This window comes from Papio anubis, chromosome 15 (assembly GCF_008728515.1).
Source record: "Papio anubis isolate 15944 chromosome 15, Panubis1.0, whole genome shotgun sequence".
Classification (NCBI taxonomy): domain Eukaryota; kingdom Metazoa; phylum Chordata; class Mammalia; order Primates; family Cercopithecidae; genus Papio; species Papio anubis.
Window position 1 is genome coordinate 36,345,234 of NC_044990.1, and position 22,327 is coordinate 36,367,560.

Here is a 22,327-nt window from a genome sequence, read left to right on the forward strand (position 1 = left end):
CTATAGAGATGAGGTTAAAAGGAAAGAGATTTGAAGGTGTTGTAATATAGTGGTGAGATCATCCTATAAAATAGGTGAGGAAGTATGCGATACAAAGGAATAAGTTCTGGGTATAAGGGTGAGTTATTTGAAGTAACCAAGAGCTGAAGAGCAATGTTGCTGGAAAGAACCAGTATTTACTCTTATCCTAAGTACACTCTAGAGGAATTTACAATGTGCTTCAGGAAGCTTCATGGGTTGAAGTGCATTTTGTTTTCAGGTGTTCCCGTGGTGGTACTGTCTCCGCAGTTTTAAGTAGTTTGGAATTGAATATAAACATGCTGCAAATAACCTAACACTGAAATCCACTTAAAAGAAATGTGGACAGTTTTTCAGTCAGTTGCTTTCCATATGTACATCCTGTAAGGGAGGTCTGCGTCCTATAGAGAAAGAAAACGATTTGTGTTTTTTCTAAACTATGACCTAATTAAGCATTGTGCATGCATAAAAATTCATCTTTAATATTTTATCTACAGGAATGTGCAGAGTAAAAATTTTAATTATATGGTTAAGAACCTATACCTAGATTTTTTAAGTAAGGAGTCAACAACTTTTTCTGTTAAGGGCCAGATAGTAAATATTTTAAAGTTTGTGGTTCATGAAAGTCTCTGTCACAAATACTTTACTCTGCCATTGAAGAAGAAAGGCAGCCATAGAAAACATGCAAATGAATGGGACATGGCTGAGTTCCAATAAAACTTTATTTTCAAAAACAGATGATGGGCCATGAGACAACCATTGTTGTAAAGCACGACTGTTATCAATATTTCTTAAGTTTTTTTTTTTCATTTATGTGTGTGTGCCTGTAAAAATTGCACCATGTCGATTATAAAAGGATTCTAACAAAACCAAAAGGATTGTTACTTTAAAACTACATATAGAAGAATGCAGACATATTGTCTCAAGAACTGATTGTCATTAAGTAAGATTGCTTGTTTCACTAGAGGAGAAAATTCTTGAAATTAAAATCTTTAAGCAAAGAACAAATTGGAGATTCTTGAATTCGATATTATGTGACAGTCTGATAAAGAGTACAGAGATTTCACTTCATTTTGTGCTAATGGTTAATTAAAAGTATGTTGACACTAGTAAAGACACTTTATTTTAATTTGAGGTATAAATGCCTACCTAAAGTAGACTATTTCCATTGTGTCGTACATTTTAAATGTGGTATATATTCTTAAATTTCAGAGAGAAAATGATAAATATCGTAGAAATCTAATACTGATTAATTTGATTAATAATTATTTTTCTCTTCAAATTTGGGAATATCTTTTCCTATGTAATGATCATGTCAGAGGTTGTCTTTCATTATGTTTTTGGATGCCATTGGTAAATTATCTTTGAAGCCTATGTAGAAGGTTGGTGATTTCAAAATTTACCCAAACTATTTATTAATTATTATAAAATATATTGGTTGATTAGCTACTGGACTGACTTGTTTATAGTTACAAAAAAGTAAATTTTTTTAATGCCTATCAAGAGTTAAAAGAAAAACAATAGGCATTGTGTCAGTCCTTTTCATCTTGAACTTCTTTTGTTTTATTTTGTGTTTTCTTTTAGGAGTTAAAATGCACCTACAAAGGTGATAGTTTGAAAGAATGATGCAAAGCAATCAGAAAGCTAAATTTGTTGATATTTTTTATTTCATTTGTCAAAGGTAACATTATCTAAATAATAATTGATTTATCTTCTAATTGATGATTTAATATTTTGAGGTGTGAGAAAGGTGAATTTTGTTTACCAAAATTATTGTATTCATAAAGTTTCCTATTTTAGTGTATTGTGAAAAATTAAACTGATGGAAATATGTAACAGACTTGTAGTCTGTTATATGTTTGGATCAACTTTTAAATTAGTTTTTTTTTTTTTTTTTTTGGTCTGGGAATTTTACATAATGATTGAATAAGTGTAACATATTAAATTTATTTTGCATTTTAAAATGTAGGTATTTATAGGTGCCTAGTTTGACAATTTATATGAATATAATGATGGTAAGTAGTCATATGATTAAACCTACTGCATGCATTAGAGTATTTGATAATAAATGGCCATGATTGCCTTTTAATGTTATTGATCTAAGAAAAATATAGTTATCAGAGTTATATATAAAGTTCAGCACATTAAAACAATAACATGAGGGTATAGAAATGTAGAAGCACAGATTCTTTCAAAGAACCATCTTGGTATTAAGGGTAATAGCAGTTCTAGTTTTATTTATTATGTAACAGTAATAGTAAAAAAAAATTTTCAAGGAAAGTTACATTAATTTCTCATTAATTTATTTCCAAAAATATTGGAATGGTTCATTATTTTTCTCCATTATCTCAGAGAGGCAGTACAGCAACCGACTGGCGCTGGCAGGCTCTGGCAAGTGTCGTTGTTCTATAATAAATTGGGTATATGATGGACAAATCTATGAAAGTCACTTAGCTGCAGTTTCTTTGTTTGAAAAAAGAATGCAAACAATGCCACCACTTTATCTCCTAAGGCAATTGAGAAGAATGAATAATAAACATCACTACAGTAATACTGTTTTCTAGATCCTAATACAAGACACTATACTCCAAATCTCCCAGTGCAGAATTTAACTAGTGACATTATAAACATGCATTTAGACTCAGTGCATTATCGTTTCCAAGCATGCCCGTAGTAGTTAAATAAATTAGACTAAAAACCAGCTTGATCATAAAAATTTAATTTGTAAAAATTTATTTTTGCTTGTTAGCAGGTTTCTTAAATTTAATTACATCTAACTTTAAGAAAATTTATCTACCAAAAGACTCAGAATTCTTAGCGATAATAAGTAATATCACCAATTTATCTTCCTTTCTTTATTCTCTTCCTTTGTCTTTATATGCCGAGAATATTAGAAGAAGCTATTTCAGAAATGTAATGAATTTTCACTGGCCACATGTAACTTTTGAATTCTTAGTCCTGGAGACCCAATTGCAGAGAATCCAGTTTTAGATATTTCTTTCCGTGGGAAAAATCTTCAGTATTCTTAATAGAGATGGAAAAAGAGCACGGGAGGAAGAAAGCAGAAGAATGTCTCCAGAGATAAGTCTGGCTGAGAGATAGCAAAAAACAGAAAAGAAAAGAACTTCAAATTTACTCCTACACTGCCACTGGAATAAAAAGGGAAGACAAAGTTTTGAATAGGGCTGAGATGAAGAGCCTGACAACACTGAAGAGAATGGGTGATTTGAGGATGTTGGAGTTAGCAGTCTTTAAGTATGTTTTAATTTCTGCCCTCATGGCACATCCAGCATTTAGTGGCATCTCAATTGGCCCTGGGATTCACAATGCAGCAAATATATAAAGGGAATGTATGGCAGTGTCTATTTTATGTGCTTTCACAGATAACAAATAGGGCTCATCTTACCTTTTGATAATCTCAGTTTTCTTTGTTCTTGTCAAAGATAACTTTTTTCAAGATTCATAAATTACATAATTAAATGCTGGCACATCAGTTATTATTAAAGTTATCAATGTCATTTCAAAGAGTTAGCATTTGCGAGAGAGCTTAATATATACCCAGATTACTTTAAGAAAAAAAATCTAAGTCATCCTCATTGAGCAGCAGACTTAAAATTCTTGCTTACAGGATGTGGCTGTTCCTGTCCTCTCATTTTTAATTTAAAGGAATGCTGGTTTTTGCTCAATATTGTAAGAATACCCTATGTTTTTATTATGCCTTTAGTAGCAAAACACAAATGTCAACCACACTATACTTGTATAAAATGTATTATTTTGAAAACCACTGATAAATACAGTTATTGCCATACTTCATGCACTTTAAAAATTCCACAGCCATAGGTGCTGTCAGATAACTTTATAAGTGGTGGCTTAAAATGCTGTTGCCTACTTCAGCAATGTAGAAAGAACCACACCATATATTCTGTGGAAGGCAAAGCTATCAGAAGCAATGTCGGTATGAAAAGGCTTACAGTGAATTATTCACCTCTTAACACTCCCTTGTGTTCAGTCTACTGCAAACAGAATGCTTGTTATCAATGTGAAAAGCAGTGGCTTTGAATTAAGGCAAAAACTTGTTTTGTTTGGTTTTCAACGCAATGGTATCAAGGTAGACAAACAAACTCTGTCCCTAATTCAAAGAGATTTTTCAAAATTTTATGTCTCTGTACCCCTGGATTAGGAAAACACTGAAAATATAAATTTTACTGAATTTATAATTATACAATTGAACGCTATATCTAGAACCATTTATTTTTAGACAAAATGTTGTTCTGTTCACTACACATCCAACCCCAAATTAGATGTTAAGAGATGAGTTGCTCTCTTAATGACTTCAAAAAGTCAAAGACCTACTTACATTTATTCTAGATTAATACATCTAGAATTAAAAATGTCTTCATGTTTATATTTCATACAGTGGAAGATCACTTTGGGTTTTTTTTTGTCTTTATAGTATATTTAAAATGTATAAAAATAATGTTACACAAACATATAAAACTTATACAGATAATGCAAAAAAAATAAGTATTATCTATTTAGATTATTGAGGCAAATGTTTCTATAACTTGCTGAACAAATGCTACATCTTTTCTTCCTTAGTCTCTATCTGCTGTCAGTCCCATCCAGTGTATTTTTACTTTAAAATACTACAGCTTTTATTTTTAGACGTTTCTTATGAATCTTTTTTATATCTTCTATTTCTCTCCTTCAGGATCAAAATTAACGTGAGGCAAGGGAGGTAGTTAAGGCACAAGATTTAAGGAGACACTCTCCATGTCCTGCTTTTACATTCCTGAACATATTTTTAATATTTCTGATAGATTTTTAAGGTCCTATTAGTTAATCCCATCATCTCTCATCCCTGGGTCTGTTTTTATTGATTTTTCTCCCAGGTCTAGGTTATATTTTCCCGGTTTATTGCATGCCCTGTAATTCCTGATTGAATATCAGATATCGTGAATTTTACATTGTTGATGCTGGATTTGGTACTGCCTATGTTCTGAGCTAAATGTACATCTGTGAAATGAATGCATCCACTGGGCTGAGTAGTAGACTCTGACTTAAAGGTCTCCAGTTTGGTGAAGAAATAGAGAAACCCAAGAGGACTTCAAGAATGCTAGCAGGGGTTTTTTGTTTGTTTGTTTTGTTTTGTTTTGAGACGGATTCTTGCTCTGTCACCCAGGCTGGAGTGCAATGGTGCAATCTCTGCTCACCTCACCCTCCGCCTCCTGGGTGCAAGTGATTCTCCTGCCTCAGCTTCCACCTCTACTGAAAGTACAAAAGAATGCTAGCAGTTTATAATCCATTGCCTCCTATGTCCCCGCACCAATCATTCTGGAAGTGTCAGAGTTCTATGGTGTGTCAGAATTGTTCCCTTCATAGGAAATTTCCTGAATATCTCATGACTCTATCTATAATGGGTGTGTGTATACACACACACACACACACACACCCATGTATAATTATTAGAGTATGTAAATTAATCTCAGATTGAATTCTAGCAGCATTTGCTTAAATGGTATATTTGATGGTGAAAAACTGACCGTAGAATAGTTCCCTGCTGCTCACATTATTCTTCTCTTCCTTTTGCAGGGATACATTTGAAGACTAGTATTCTGATATTTTTCTTAGAAATTCACTAGAAATTAGACTCAAAATGATGAGGTCTTTATTTTTCTCATCCCACAGGTGTCTAACTTTATAGAAATCCAAGTGTTGTATTAAAATTTACCATATACTCATCCAGTTACCATTATTTCATATCATTACAGTGCTGCACAATTTAAAAATTAAAAACTTATAATGAGAATTGTATTATAAACTTGAAATTTGCATACATTGTCTCATATAAACTTAAAATCCTATATTTTGGATACTCTTATATTATCTTAATTTTGCTGCCAAATTGTAAATTATTTTGACAATATTTTGCATATATTTTGCTACATTTCAGAGGCTAATCATTTTGTATTACATGTCTTTTGAGTTTTTACAAAGTATGGTATTAACTTACTTCTAAAGGTAGAAACAGTTTTATGAGCCATTTTGAAAATTAAAAGAATTTACCAGTTTTGAAGACAGAGCCCAGTCCTCCATGATCTAGCCATGTTTCTTTTCTGTGTTCAAAAGAGAAGCTACTACTTTGCAACAAGTTCAGTTTGAAGTTTTTATATAAAGTATTTATTTTATGGCTGGGTAAATCAGAGATGCACATAAGAAAAAAAATTCTTTGGAGGAAATAAAATTTGAAGGCTGGGTTCAGTGGCTTATGCCTGTAATCTTAGCACTTTGGAAGGCCGAGTCGGGTGGATCTTTTGAGCTGATGAGTTCGAGTTCGAGACCAGGGCAACTTGGCAAAACCCTGTCTCTACTGAAAAAAAAAAAAAAAAAAAAAAAAGCTGGCATGTTGGCGCACCCCTGTAGTTCCAGTGACTTGCGTGGCTGAGGCAGGAAGATCGTTTGAACCTGGGAGGTCCAGGCTGCAGTGAGCCACGATCACGCCACTGCACTCCAGCCTGATGACAAAGTGAGACTCTGTCTCAAAAAATAAAATTGAATAAAATTTGAGCTATGGATCTGTTGCTTGGATTTGCTGGTGTGATTAAGTAGATATTTATATCCAAATTCATTTGTATTCTGTCCAAATAAATATTAAATTTTTACATAGGTTTTACAAATTGACTCAGTATCATTTTAAAAGACAAGTTCAGAAACTCTCTTTGTTGAGAATATTCAAAAAAATAACTTGTATTATAATTATTTTCTCAGACAGAAGAATCCTCAGCATATATGTGATGCAGAAAGCACATTAGGTATATTTTGGTATTACCATTTGCTTTTAAAATTAGTTACAGTACTGTGAACTTTTTTTGAGGTGTATAGTTCTATGAATGTTCATACATGTGTAGTTTCATGAAACAAGCAAGATACTGAACAGTTCAATCACTTTAAAAGCTTCCTTATGCTCTCTCTCTCTCTATCATACCTTCCCTCACCTTTAACCCCTAGCAACCACGGATTTGTTCTGTGGCATAATAGCTTTGCTTTTTTTTTTAATTACTAGTCTTATAAATTGAATGATACAGTAGGCAATTTTTAAAGATTGACTTTTTTTCACTCAACATAAAGGTTTTGAGATTCATTTGGGTTGTTCCAACAGTAGTCCATTTTTTCATTGCTAAATGGTATTTTAACATACATATGTATGAATATGTATGATGGTCTGTCTGTTCACCTTTTGAAAGATACCTAGGCTGATTCCAGTTTGGGGCAAACATACAGAATTTTGTGTGAACATAGTTTTCATTTTTTTTAGGGTATGTCCCTAGAAGTAGGATTGCTGGGTCGTATGATAGATTTATGTTTGACATAAGAAATGGCCAGGTTGTTTTCCAGGGTAGCTGTACCACTTTGCATTTTCATCTAAATGTATGAGAATTCCAGTTGTTCCACATCTTCATCAGCATTAGTATTGTTAAGTTTTAAAATTTCATGTAATATAATAAACATATAATGTCATTTTATTATAATTGTGATTTTTTCATTTTCCTAATTGCAGGTTATAGTAAATATCTCTTCATGTGCTTCTGTGCCATCAATATATTCCATATGATTAGTGTTAAGCCTTTCAAGTGTTTTCTTTTTCTTAGTTTAGTTTTGACTGTTCTTTATACAGTCTGCATACAACATTACAGATGTTCTCTCAAGGGTTGTAGCTTATTTTTAAATTCTCTTAACATTGTCTTTGCAAAACCAACATTTCTAATTTCATAAAGTCCAACTTTTTCTTCTGTGGGTCATGCTTTGATATTGTCTAACAACTGTACAGTGCCCTGTCACAAAGATTTTCTGCTAAGTTTTCTACTAAATATTTTTAGTTTTACTACTTGCATTTAGGTCTATGTTCCGTGTCTGAAGGAGAGAAAGAGAGAGAAAGAAAAAAAGAAAGAGAGAGAGAGAGAGAGTGTGTGTGTGTGTGTGTGTGTCTAATGTGTAAGGTATAGATCAAGGTTTATTTCTACTGAAATATATATTGAATTGTCTTTTCAACTTTGTCAAAAAGCAACTCTTCATATTTGTGTGGGTCTGCTTCTGGACAGTTTTCTGTTCCATTGTTGTGTGTATTCATTCGTTTGGCAATGCTGCAGTCTTCATAAGTGTGGCTTCGATAGTAAGTGTTTTTGTTGTTGTTGTTTTGGAGGTAGAGTCTCACTCTGTTGCTCAATCTGGAGTGCAGTGGTGAGATCTCAGCTCTTGCAATCTCCGCCTCCTGGATCCAAGCGATTCTCATGCCTCCGCCACCAAAGTAGCTGGGATTACAGGCATGCGCCTTGAAACCCAGCTAATTTTTGTATTTTTCTTTAGTAGACAAAGGGTTTTTCACCATGTTGACCAGGCTGGTCTCGAACTCCTGGCCTCAAGTGATCCACCCACCTTGACCTCCCAAAGTACTAGGATTACAGGCATGAGCCACCATGCTGGGCCCAACAGTAAGTCTTGAAAGGGAGTAGTGTAATTTCCTCAGAAATTGATTTATCTTTTAAAAAATTGTTTTGGGTATTATAGTTCATCTCCTATCATATATTAATTGATGAATCATCTTGTTTAAGTACACAGAAAATTTTGCTGAGAATTGCATGAAATTATGTTACATGCATACATTATTTGGGGATCCAAATTGCCTTCCAATCCATAAACATATATCTCTCCATTTATTTAGGTCCTTTAAATTTATTTCATTTTTTAATAATGTTCAGCATACAGATCCTATACATTTAAAAAAAAAATTTGTTAAATAATTAATTGATAGGAGCTATTGTAAGTGTATTGCTTTTACTCCTCTCAGATGAACTTAAGGACATGCCATATCAAAATAACCTACTTCCATAAATAGAGAGCTTTCCTAGTTTCAGCCAGTATGACTCAGTTTCACTACATACTGTCTTTTGACCTTTTTCAGACAAGATTTTTTTAAAATTACAATAATTTCTTTCAGAATTTGGATCAGATAGCAAGTTGTAGAAGATTGCATATCCTTAGGAATAGTTTGTTACTGAATACTGCTGATAAAAATGTTGATTTTTAATATCATTTATAAATGTACCACAGTTCGCTGATTGCTAGTAAAGAAAAAAGACAAACAATCAAAGAATTCATATTCTGCAAACTTTATCCAACTTAAGTGTTTGCTTGCTTGCTCACTTGTTTATTTTCTTGTTTAATTTCTGCACAAAGGAAAATAAAGAATATCTAAATTTTTATTAACTTTAACACACACAAAAAAAGAAAATAAAAAAATAAGAGGGTACATTCAGTATGTTAGTTCACATGGGTTTTGTTATGAGCAAATAATCACTTTTTTTAAGAAGATAACTTTTGTCTCATTTATTATTGATTTTTGTAGATTTTTAAATAGATTAACATAAAGTTTTTAAAATATCTACTTGAAAACATTTATGTAACTACCCACCAATTGTAGGTACATGTGATACTTTTAATGATAAACAAATTATCATGTTTATATGTTTATCATATAAAAGTCACTGTGTTCAAGTTGAGTTTGAAGAGAAAAAAATAGTGATTAGCTTGCATGAAAGATAAGGTTTTCAAGCATTGTAGATATTCATGTAATTACTTTACTGAGCCCTAAATGTACAAATGTCTGACCTCAAATTCTACCCCCTTCCAAGACTTAAAATTTATGAATTATAAATGGAAAAGGTAAAACTCAATTTTTAGAGCATAGTGTTGTAAAATGTCTGAATGCTCTTATACGTCTAATTAAATGATGCCATCATACACATGGTTTTTTCTATATTTTTCATTTTTATATGTAAATACTGTTATTTGATATTCAGATTATTTTAAATGAATTTTCAAACACCTTTGGAGTCTAGATAATGAAAATGTAGTGAATTAGTTATATGTTTGTTAAAGGCCAAATGGCTATTACATTATGATAATAATACACACACACAATCTCTCATGTTCCTATCTACTTTAATCGTTGAGTTCAGACATTATTAGTAAACTTCTGATACTTTACTAGTGATTGAATTGCAAACTTTTAAAACTGTACTTTGTGCAATTCTATAATTAGAAACCAACTTCTTTTTTCTACATTTCTTTTCACTCCTCTCACCCTGTTTCCTCCTCCATGTATCTTTTCGTTTCTCTCTCCCACTTTCTTTCTCTGTACTTTTCTCTTGCTGTTCCTCAGATTTCTGTTTGTTTGTTTATTTTTGTTTTTGAGATAGGTTGCCCAGGCTGGAGTACAGTGATACTGTTACAGCTCACTGTAGCCTCGACATCCTGGGCTCAAGTGATTCTCCATCTCAGCCTCCTGAGCAGCTGGGACTACATGTGGGCACCACCACACCTGGCTAATTTTCTTATTATTTTTATCGAGATGGGGTCTCAATACGTTGACAGGGCTGGTCTCGAACTCCTGAACTCAAGTGATCCTCCTGCCTCCACCTCCCAAAGTACTCTGATTACTGGTGTGAGACACCCCACCTGGCCTTTCTTTGACTTTCCATTTTCTTTTGTTCTCCCCCAAACACCCTTCTTTTCTCCCTTCCTCTTGTTTTTTTTTATCTTCATCAGACCAATATTTGGCAGCAGTACCATTGCCCAGAGTTCATCAAATTCTCATGCATGAATACATGTGTGTGTACATGTAATTTTAATAGTTCTTCATTCAATTGAAATATGATTTCATTTCTTAGCTTAAGTTTCTTATTTAATTAGAAACTTTTAGAACTTTAATAATATGCAAACATTTCTAGATACTGTTCCTATCAGGACAGTATCTAGAGAAAATAAAGTTTCCCCAGACTATTTCCTTGTGTCTAAACGAATAGGTATCCACATGCTATGAGGTTCCACTTAATTAAAACCATTAAAATCACAAGACTACTTATAATAGTGCTTATAACTAGAGTTTCTGATTTCACATTATGTTTTATTGTCTCTTTAATAACCTGGATTTTGTTGTCTTGAAGTGTTCTAAAACACTAATATTTAGTTTTCAACTGACAGTAATAGTGGATTAGATACATGTGTTTGATCAATTCAAAGGACGAACTAGTTTTTATTAAGTTAAAAATGTGAAGTGACTAATATAGTTTAAAAATTTTTCAAAATATTTTTGCAAACATTTTTGCCACTGGTGTTGACTACTGCTATTAACTTTGCTAGAAAAACAAGTTATCCTTAAAAACTAATATTTTGTCATTATGGAAACAAGAAGTAAGGTGCTTCACTGAATCTAGAAATTAATACAATACATTAACGGAAAGTGTCTGCTACCAACTGCTAGTAAAAGATGGTTAGGAGTGAGCAATGAATCCACCCTTTTCACTTCATCTTTGCATGTACTTCGAGATGCCGGTGAGTGAAGTCTTCCAATACTTCACTTCATCTTTGCATGTACTTTGATAAAGGTCATTTGGGCAAACCAAACAAGGTTATATATTAAGAAATTTGGGAGGTGGGGGTTCTGTCCCCAAACTTGACAATGAAACTCACATAATACTTTAAACTATCATTCTTTAATGATATCAATACCTTATACTACTTACCAATACTTTAAACTATCATTCTTAACATGTCTTTTTCTTTTTTCAGTAATTGCTCACAAAGCCAAATACTTTATATTATTATATGTGAAGAATAAAAAAAAAAGAGTATCTTATTTTAAATTAGCCTTATTCATAAGGAAAGCACATATTGTACTACATTAAGTCTTACCTTGGGCCCTCTGCTTCATTATTTGTATGATCCCCATGTCACTGATACTTGTATGCTGGATGATCTTGTAGGAACCCATAGCTGCTTCAGAGTATAATATGAGGTGATGCAGAAAACAGGAGAAGCTTTGTCACTAAGTCAGCTGCAAGAAGAAGTAATGTGTATGAATGTACAGTATAGGGAAATCTATGAAAGATCCAGTCTCTTTCTCCCAAAAGACTCTGTTCCATGATACAAGGAGAATTCAGTTCTTTTTGGCAGACCTCCATGTCAGTTTGGAAGCAGTAAAAACAACCGCAAAAGCAAGCCTGCTTTCTCAATGTCTTTACGTTTTAAGTAACAATTTTTTCTCTCTTATTTTTGTTTTGTTTTGTTTTTGATAACTAGGAAGTAAAATAGAAATCCATTTTCACTGGATTGTTTGCATATAATTTCCATAGTTGGGTTGTAGCTGAGAATGAATTATAGCTATGAGTTCAACCATATGTGATATGCTTGTATCCATTACTGGCAAAATTTGAAGGAAAGGCCCTGCATCTCTTAATTGAGGAGTGAATGACTTTAAATGATATTACATCAAGAAAGGCATAGAATCCCAGCAGATGATGTAATTATGTTTAAAAATGAGTATTATTAAATAATTCACACTTTTAATATGGAGAAATTAGGTCATTTTCCCACTCCTCCCACAAATATTCTATCTTAATATCTAAGTAATGAAACAACACAGACAGTGTTATCCATCCTGGTACTGAAAGAGAATGCCAGTTATGACAGGCTCATTGTTTACTTTACCAGGTAATTTGTGGACCGGAATCATTTAATTGTTCTGAGTACATAATTACATGTCAGCAATTTCCAATTTAATTAAAATGTACAAATCTGAAGATTAAGGGAATTTTTGAATTATTAATCATTTTTCCACTAGGAAATCTTGTTGCTCTGCAGGAGATTTGTCCAGTGTACAACTATACGTATTTTTTTCCTTCTCTTTCACAGACAGACAATTTTCCCGCAGAGCCCAATTACATGGGCAGCAGGCAGCAGTTTGTTCAAAGGTAAGGCCTATTAAATAACTTTTCTCAGCTTCCCCATTTGCATTCGTGTCAAAATTGCTTTGCAAGAGACTACACTTCAGATTCAAACTAGTAGAGACAACACTTTCTCTTCTTTTTCTTTATATGTATTTCAGTAGCTCCACGTTTAAGGACCCAGAAAGAGCCAGCCTGAGAGACAGTGGGCACGGGGACAGTGATCAGGCTGACAGTGACCAAGACACTAACAAAGGCTCCTGCTGTGACATGTCTGTTAGGGAGGCACTCAAGATGAAAACTACTTCAACTAAAAGCCAACCACTTGAACAAGGTGAGTGAAGTCTTCCAATGCTTACAAAGTGTAAAGCCTAAGCAGTCATTATAAACCTGTTAGATCTAGAGTTGCAGTTTATCACAGTGGAATGGACCATTGATAATATAGCAAAGAAACAGCAAAACTTGAGGTTGCCCCAGACAAAAAGTAACCATTGAATAACATAGTCAAAAATGAAAAAGGAGGGCCCTGGGTATCATTCATTAATCCTAAAATAAGAACTTGACCAAAGTCACTTGATTGTTCTTATTTCATAGACATTTCCTACCCTTTCCTATTTGGAGTTATACTAACAGGGAAAATATGGCGTTTATTAGCTAGATATGTATATTTATGAATTTACAGTATAAAAATTAGTAAATTCCACACTTTTTAGGTAAAATGAAATCACTGGAATTTTATAGCTCTTAGCAGTGTTTGTTGATTTATTTTTTGTTTGGATTTTAGCTTTAAAATAGTTTTTCAAGAGTCATAGGTAAACTAGAGTTTTGCCTTTCTTTTAATTTACATCTAAGACTTCATGGATATGAAATGGATAATAAAACAATGTGTCTTAATAAATGCATATATTTTTGTAAAATTTTATCTCTAATTTATTGGTCTCATATCACTTTTTATTAATTTTAATGCTTTTGTTGTTTTAAATACAATAAAATGTTTGCTAATGATTCATCCAAAGTAAATTAAGCTACTCTTATGTGTAAGACTAAAAACTGTGAATAGGTTTTTTATGTCCTATTGTGAAAATGAGAAGAACTGTAGTATAAATTAGATTTTACAATTACAAGTGCACTAGACTAGTTGATATAGTAATAGTCTTCATAATATTAGTAGAATTTAAATATATTTACACATATTATTTCAGTTGCTTTGAATGAGAAACTACCTTTAAAATATGAGAACCTAACCTCTAAGTCATTTATTGATTAATTATTTATAGAAAGTAAATTTTTGCCTGTAGGGCAGCCTGTTCTATCATATATACCTCAACAGATACCGTGTTAAGTTTTCTAGTCATATTAAAATGTTTAATGCAAATATTAATATACCATATATATAAGTATATACATATATGTTTATATATACATATATATTTAAAACAAAATATATATTCAGTTTAAATATATATTAATATTTTTGGACTAAATATAATTATGCTGAATTTATTTTAAGGTTGACCTCAGAAAAAGGTGTTTTCAAAATAATAATTGCTAGACTGATTACTTTTTTCATGATATTTTACCATAGCAACTTTCTGTGTTAATAGTGCAATATTGTTTTAAAAATATTTTTAACAAAAGCAATGCGAATCCTTATTTATTATTCCCATTTTCTGAAAATTTGTATGTTTACTCGACGTGACTTAAATGGTCATGATGGGTTATAGCTCTGTGATTTTATAAAATATATGAATCTTTGAGATACATTTTCAATAATGGGTTGTTGAAACTTGATATGTAAATACACAGCATGAAATAGACCCATCTATGTGCATGACACATAAAATGATTGATAGATAATTGATTGGCTACTACTTATGAAAATGCCTAAAGTAAGTAAACAGTTTATTGTATCTTTATGAGAAACTCTGTTAACTTTTTAAAAAATGAGCAAACCAACAAAAAAAGCAAAAACAAAAAAATGCTGTTCACATTAACTGTGTAATTCCTTGCCAACCACTAACTTAGAAATGTATTTGATAGGAGTGAATTTTGTGTATATTCTCTCATAGAGAAAGGAAGCAGTCTTGTTTATTATGTATGAAAACGCAATTTATACTAAAAAGCTCTTTTTTCAATTTTGATATTGAAAATTGAAGTCTAGGGAAGTTGGCTATTATTATTAAAAGAATGCCAAAAATGGCATAAATTTTAATTAATATTGCACAGGAAATAATTGCTAGTCTAAGAGTAAGAATGCCTATTAGAAATATCTCTTGTAAAGTAAGAAGCTTCCATACATTCCTATTAGTAAATACAGGAAAATTATTATGAACCTAGAAGATACACTTAAATAATCTATTTGAATTATGTATAAAAGACTGGCTTTGACTTTAAAGCATGATATTTAAAGTTAGTTAAAATAATATTTCACAAATAATATTTGATCCATTGATTTGATTTATTCATTCATTTAATAAATATCTATTAAGTGCTTTGAATATGAAAGGAAACTTTAGATTATTCAGAAATGTCAAAACTGAATTTTACTTAGAGTCTGCCTTTAAGTAATCATATGTAACTAATTACAGATGGGCGATCACTCTCTCTCTCTTTCTCCCCTTCTCCCTCTTCATATTCCCCTCCTTTGCTTTCTCTCCTCTCATCTTTCTGTGTCCTCTATCCTCCTATATTTCTCTACTTCTTATCTGTATATCTCTTTATCTATCTTCATTGTCTATGTCAACTATTTTATCCGTCAGTCTGTCTGTCTTTCAAGTATCTATGCTTGTATCTGTTCATCTAGATTTAGAGGAGGGGACTGCAATCTATTGAGTTCTTACCACTTACCATAAACAGTGCAAATAATTTCAACATTAGGTTGTTTAACCTACAAACTCTAAAAAGTTTTTATTTTTATCTTACATATAAAAATAAGCTAACTTGAAGTTTATTAACTGGAACAGCAGGTTGGAATTTAATCCTAGGTTTGCATATGGCTCTAACTTTTCTATTTTCTACACAACCTTGTCTCCAAATGGGAGAGTTTGCTCAAATAACCATTTTGACTCATTGCTGTAAGAAGATATTGAATAAACATCAAACAGTAAGTAAAAACTTGAGTTAATGTGTGCAAACCAAGGGGGAGAAGATCAAAATCTCTCATATGCATTGATTGAACTACTGTATTTTGCTCAGTACCTGAAACATATTACCCACCCAATTTAATTTTCATGGCATTTATAGATAGGAAAATACTGTTACTCTCACATTCAGTAGATATTAAGTAACTGTTTTTTAATGTTCTATAGTTAGAAGTAGTGAAGGCAGTATAGAAATTTAAAAAAATATATTCAAAGCCTGCTCTTTCAAACAATGTTTTATACTATTCATGTAATGAGTAGTTTACTCAGAAATAATGTTAAAATGTTAAAGAAGCAAGCAGCTATTGTCTTGATCAATATATTTAGTTATTCTATTTGAACAACATCATGAGAGACAATTCCACAAGTAAGTCAAGCACACATATAAATAACTTTATTTATAGATGACAGATGATGGCAGCCATATGCAAATCATTATTTCATGTAGATTTCAAATATTAAACCCTAATTTTAATAGTTTCAAAATTATCCAAAAAGCAAAAGTAAATTTTCTCTTACGAGAAAAAGCTAGAGCCAAATGAAAGGAGACGTGTTTATCAGTCATTTTCTCTTACTAAAAATGTGTAGCAGTGCATTACACAGATTTCAATTAAAATTCAGTAGTATATTATGTTTTATATTTTTGTATGAGATTATTTTCCAACTAAAATGATCTCATTTTAGAAAAATAATCTTTTATATTTAAATTGAAATATTTCTTTAATTTAGAAATGAAAATCAATTTCAAAAATAATCTTTACGTTTTCAATACTTTCTTTGTTAATAGTGGTTTTCCTTTGGAAATGACTTAGGCCTTTTGAGATTTTATTTTATTAGCTCAAATATTACTTTGTTTCTCATCTTTTGTGCAGTGAATTTTTTTCTATTTGCTCCATTCCTGATATTTGTGTATTTTTGTTACCATTAGTTTAATTACAAATGCATACCAAAGGTAATGTATTGCCCACTCTTTTGGCAAGATAATTTAAAAGAATTCAGCAGCTAATTGAAGGTGTGATATACTGTACTAGAGCTGAAGACAGCTTTAAGGATGTAATGTTAATAAACCCTTTAGTAGAAAGAGGTTATTTTTTCTTTTAGTGTGATGGAAAAAAATTCAAAGAATGTACCTAATTTCCATTTTATTGCATATTTGTGCCCTAGTTTTCTATTAGTTAATTAGATTTTCTCCATACCCCCCCTTCGTCCTTTATAAAATACAGTAGGTAGGTAGACTAAAAAATTCCAAATGTTTTGGAAGTTGTATAGTACCATAATAGCATATTACTTAATAAAAAAGGTAAATATGTATTTTTACCTAATAAACTATTGTTTATTTTAAAAATGGGAAAAGAAAACCATGGACTATTGAGAAAAATATATTTGATTTTTTTTAACTGATTTTATATTTTGGAAGAAGATAAACTGATTTATACCAAAATCTAATGAAAATAAATATAGTATTAGTTCTGTAAAGAAGAGCCACATATAGTTTTATAAATAATACAACTCTTTTAAGAATTTATGAAGCTAATGTTTTCTTAAGCCTCGGAATATTATTCACATTTTAGCTTCTTTAAGTAAGTACTATACCTATGAATTTCTATCCATTAGAAGCCCTGTAAAATATTTTGATTGTTAGCAATAACTTTTTCTTCATGAAAAGATTTAATAAGCATTTTCTAAAATTTAGTAGTCTCCATTGATTTCAAATAATAAATGTACAGTCCTTATAAATGCTTACCAGCAATTTCTCTGAGCTCCTTAATGATGGCTAAGTGATAGTTCCCAATTTTCCAAGGATGATCAGCCTTCTGCTATCTTTTTTTTTTTTTTTTTTTGAGACGGAGTCTCGCTCTGTCGCCCAGACTGGAGTGCAGTGGCCGGATCTCAGCTCACTGCAAGCTCCGCCTCCCGGGTTTACGCTATTCTCCTGCCTCAGCCTCCCGAGTAGCTGGGACTACAGGCGCCAGCCACCTCGCCCGGCTAGTTTTTTTTTTTTGTATTTTTTAGTAGAGACGGGGTTTCACCGTGTTAGCCAGGATGGTCTCGATCTCCTGACCTCGTGATCCGCCCGTCTCGGCCTCCCAAAGTGCTAGGATTACAGGCTTGAGCCACCGCGCCCGGCCCTTCTGCTATCTTTATAGTTGACTGAAACCAACTCCTTGAAGCCTGAACCTAGTGGAATAGAATTGTGCATGATAATTCTGTTGACAATCTGTGTGCCAACCAATTCTAAAATCACCCTTTTGGGTGACCGGCTGTTGGTCCCTTCCCCTGTGACTGGATTCAAGGACTTCTCTGCTTCTCAGGGATTGCCATTCGAATTCTTTCTCATTTTTTTCATTTTATTTAATTGCCTTGTAATTTCTAGTTTTCTATTTAATCCTATGGCTTCCTTCTCCTGCCTCTACTGTTAGAAAATCTGTCTTCTCAAATTACATTGAGTTAAAAAATTGCATAATGAAATTCCCGATTCAAATCCAATTTTTAAAATCCATGAAAAGTTGACGGTAATAGGAATATCAAATATCTTTGGTTTGCTTTAGTGAATTCCAGTTTTAAGACTAAATTTCTTTCTTAAGGATGACTTTTTTTTTCTTCCTAGAGAACATTCTAGAAAATCACAGAAAGTAAAGCTAATAAATATTTTTTTGTTTCTTTAAGTTAGTACTTGTATTTTGCCTGGAGCCACCTTAATCAAAATAGGCTTAGGCTAGTTTAAATAAGAGCAGTGTTTGTTATGTAATTTCACAGTTGCCTAGAGGTGGAGGTGGGGGAGGCTCTGAGTTTCACTCCCTCAACTCTCCCTTTCTAATTCACCATATAACGACTGAAATTTCATCATATTTCGAATTATGTTTGGAAATGAAACCGATTAAAAAACTTTCCACAACCTGTATTTTACCATGAAGGAACTATTTAAGAAAGCTATAGCAAGGAAATAGAAGTCGAGGCTCATGTCCACCTGGGGATGAATGTGTAGAAACACACATTCAGATTGTGTGAAGTTAGTGAGCTAGAGGTATAAGGTGTTGAACATAAACCACTTACTTTACAATCTTCCTTATAACTGACACTAAATAAAAAAGTAGTAGAACTGTTTCTTTCTGTGTTCTAGTCTGTGGAATGGTTACTGCAGTTCTGACTCTTCCAATTAATGAGTCGAGGCCTTTCCCAGACTTTCCCATAACAGACAACAGCCAAACTTTTCCCAGGCCAAAGAGAGGGTGGAGACGCTTATTCTTGTGGCCCAACAGCAAGATGCAGACGAACTGGGAAAGAAGAGAGTTTATTTCTGTAACGGGTACAGGGAAAAGGCTGAGAAAATATCACCAGACTAAGTCAAAATCACAAAGTTTTCCAGAGCTTATAAACCTTCAAAGCTTATGCCTATGTGTAAGTGTGCATTTGTTCAAAGACATAAGCGATTAACTTCTTCTAATCTATAACTAAGGTCAGAGTCCTAAAGACCTTCCTCTGGAGTCTCAGTAAATTTACTTAATCTAGATGGGTCCGGGTGCCAGGGGTGATTACCCTCATCTTGTCTCCTGCTAAATCATGGAGGTTTGGGAAGTTCCTTTAGACATCCGAATAAAATTTGTTTGTGGAGGTCTGATAAGTTTCTTCAGATCCCCAATAAAACCTGTTTAATCAAACTTGTCCTGTTAAGAATTCCTTTGTTATCTTGTTATGTTCTAAGGCCCAGGAAAGGCCTACTCAAGACTCTTGATGGACTTTTGTTACATTCCAGCCTTTGTTTAGGGGCACTGGCTCTTTCAGTTTTTAATATTTAACCTAACCATTCAATCCGTGCTGAGACCATTGTCACAGAGACCTGCTGTTCACCTGTTAGTGAGACCTGGCTTGCCACAAAACCACTTCCGCTTAACCAAGAACATGAAGGTGATGACTGTGTCCCTCCTTGTAGTGGCCACCTGCCGGTCTCTGAAAACAATTTTTAAAAGAAATGCTGCTGTAAGCTTATTAATAGTAAATTTGTCTTAGGAAGGAAATAGAAAATTACTATCACATATGGGGGACAGGAAGAAACTATTGAATGTTTAATACCAGGAAAAAAAATACTTAGAAATGTTTAAGGACACTGTTGCTTTGTAATTCACATAGGTGGCATGTAAGAAACTGCACTATTTGCCAGGACTTCCAATTATTTTCAATCCCTGTAAGGTTTTACTAGAATGCATTCATCTAATAGCATCTCAGTGTCAACTTTTGCACCCTCCTGTGCTGTCTTTCAAGACTTTCAAAATTCATCTCTGTTTATGTTTTCTGGATAAAGTGTTTTTCCCAAATTGTATGCAGCTTCAGTTTACTTTTGCTTACCAAAGTTTGCAATTGCCCCATGGTTTACCTAACTTTAAAAGTTTCAATATATTTTTCACATGTGCAAACATCTGCTTCTAGAATCCAGCAGCTGGTATCATGAAAATAGAGAGATTTTATGATCCTCATATTTGTTGCTCATTGTAAAGACTCCTAACAAGTGTTGTATGATTTACCATGAGTGATACCATGAGTGATATTATCAAAATCACATGAGTGATTTTGATAATATCTTGCTTTTGCTAAAATTAGGGAATAAAATTAGGGAATGCTGGGACCGTGTTTTCAAAAGTCCTAAAAGCCCTCTCCTGCCTTATAATTATTGTATTTTTCAAGTAAATATCTCAACATATCAGAGGATTTTCCTTTTTTAGATTTTATTATAATGACAATATTTTGTTTTATTTTTTTATTTCATTCTATTTCTTTCTAGAAACAGGATCTCGTTCTGTTGCCCATGCTGGAGTGCAATATTGCAATCACAGCTCATTGCAGCCTTGATCTCCTGGCCTCAAGTGATCCTCCTACCTCAGCCTTCAAAGTCGCTAGGACTACAGACACACACCACCACACCTGGCTAATTTTTCAAATTTATTTGTAGGTACGGGGTCTTGTTTCATTGGCCAGGCTGCTCTTGAACTCCGGCTTCAACTAATCTTTCTGCCTCAGCCTCCCAAAGTGCTGGGATTACAAGCTAGAGCCACTGTGCCTACCTGTTTTATTTTTTATTAAGACAAATCATGTACTATTATTAAGTACACTTTTATGAAACTAGGAGTGTGCCCATACACTATTAAAATTCAGACAAGTTATCAGCATCAGTTAATTAAGAACTTAAGGAAATAATTTTGTTGCTTTAATAGGTCCAAAACATTCCCCAGAAATTTTCTCTTACTTCACTTTGAGAGCATGTTCCAATATTAGAAGTTCTCTGTTCTTTTAAAAACCATATTACAAAACATTATGGTGAGAAGAAAACTTGAAGTATAATGCCTCCATTTTATAAGTAAGAAAACAGTTTCCATTGAGTCTTCATGTTAGTGGCAAAGGCAATACTAGTTCCGCATTTGTAGTTTTCCACTTTAGGACTCTTTCCATCCTACCAAGCCATTTCCATAACACACAATAGAGACTTCAAAGTCTCCAAATAGGCACATCAAACCTGTAGCAGCACCATTTATTTCCTTACCTGGAGGAAATCTGAAGATGTAAGTGGTCATTTTTGAGAGCTTCATTCTTGATCCTTTAACATATATTGAATGAAAGCTCAGATGTACCCACTGACACTACTGCATTATCACCAAACACTAGGATGTATATATTTTGTCAGTCTGTGAACAATATCTCCATTTCTCTTACCTGTTGCTCAATGATTCTTTCCTTAGTGTTGTAAGGAATCATGGAAATAGGAAAGCTTTTAACTCATTCATTTATTCATTCACTGTTTTAAAATAAACAGCTATACCATGGAATACAAAGATGAGCTGAGGCACAGACTGGGTTTTCAGGGAGCGCACACTGTCATAAGAGAATCTGAAGAGAATCTGACATATAAACTATGAGGTCAGTGCAGTGAGACATATGTCCACAAAATTCATGTAGAATGAAAACCCAGCCCAGATTTAAGGAATCAAAGAGATTTTGTGGAGTAAGAAACATTTGAGCAGACCCTTCTGCACACTTGGCAGAGTAGTCAGACGAGGGAGGATGACAGGAAACACTCAGAAGCACAGATGAAGTGAACCAGTGTATGGCAAGTTGCTGTGAGGTGCAGATGAGTAGCGATGTGTGAGACTAGGAATGGCAGATACTAGACTAGGGAGGTGGCTGGAAGCCCAGTGATGCAAAGCCTGATAGAGAGCCATTGGGGTGCTCAGGAGGTAACATTGCAAACTTGTATTTTAAAGAGATGATGTTTCTGGAAATATGTCGAGAGAGAGGAATAAATTAGGAAGCTTGGGAGGTAGTCCAAGGCAAGAGAAAATGAAGTCCAGAGTAGTGAAGAGGTAGGAGGAATGAACAAAGTAAATGATTAAAAACTTG

At 33.1% G+C, this 22,327-nt stretch overlaps 1 protein-coding gene across 3 annotated transcripts in view; it reads left to right on the forward strand.

Annotated features, from left to right (window-relative positions):
- Nucleotides 1-22,327, forward strand: part of PCDH17 (protocadherin 17) — a 97,576-nt gene that overhangs the window by 22,879 nt on the left and 52,370 nt on the right. For 2 of the 3 annotated variants that reach the window (XM_031655872.1, XM_021929667.2), the window contains 2 exons: nucleotides 12,769-12,827; nucleotides 12,962-13,134. In XM_031655872.1, coding sequence (XP_031511732.1) covers nucleotides 12,769-12,827; nucleotides 12,962-13,134 — 232 coding nt within the window. The remainder of the gene's footprint in view (nucleotides 1-12,768; nucleotides 12,828-12,961; nucleotides 13,135-22,327) is intronic. The other variant, XM_031655873.1, reaches the window with a different exon arrangement.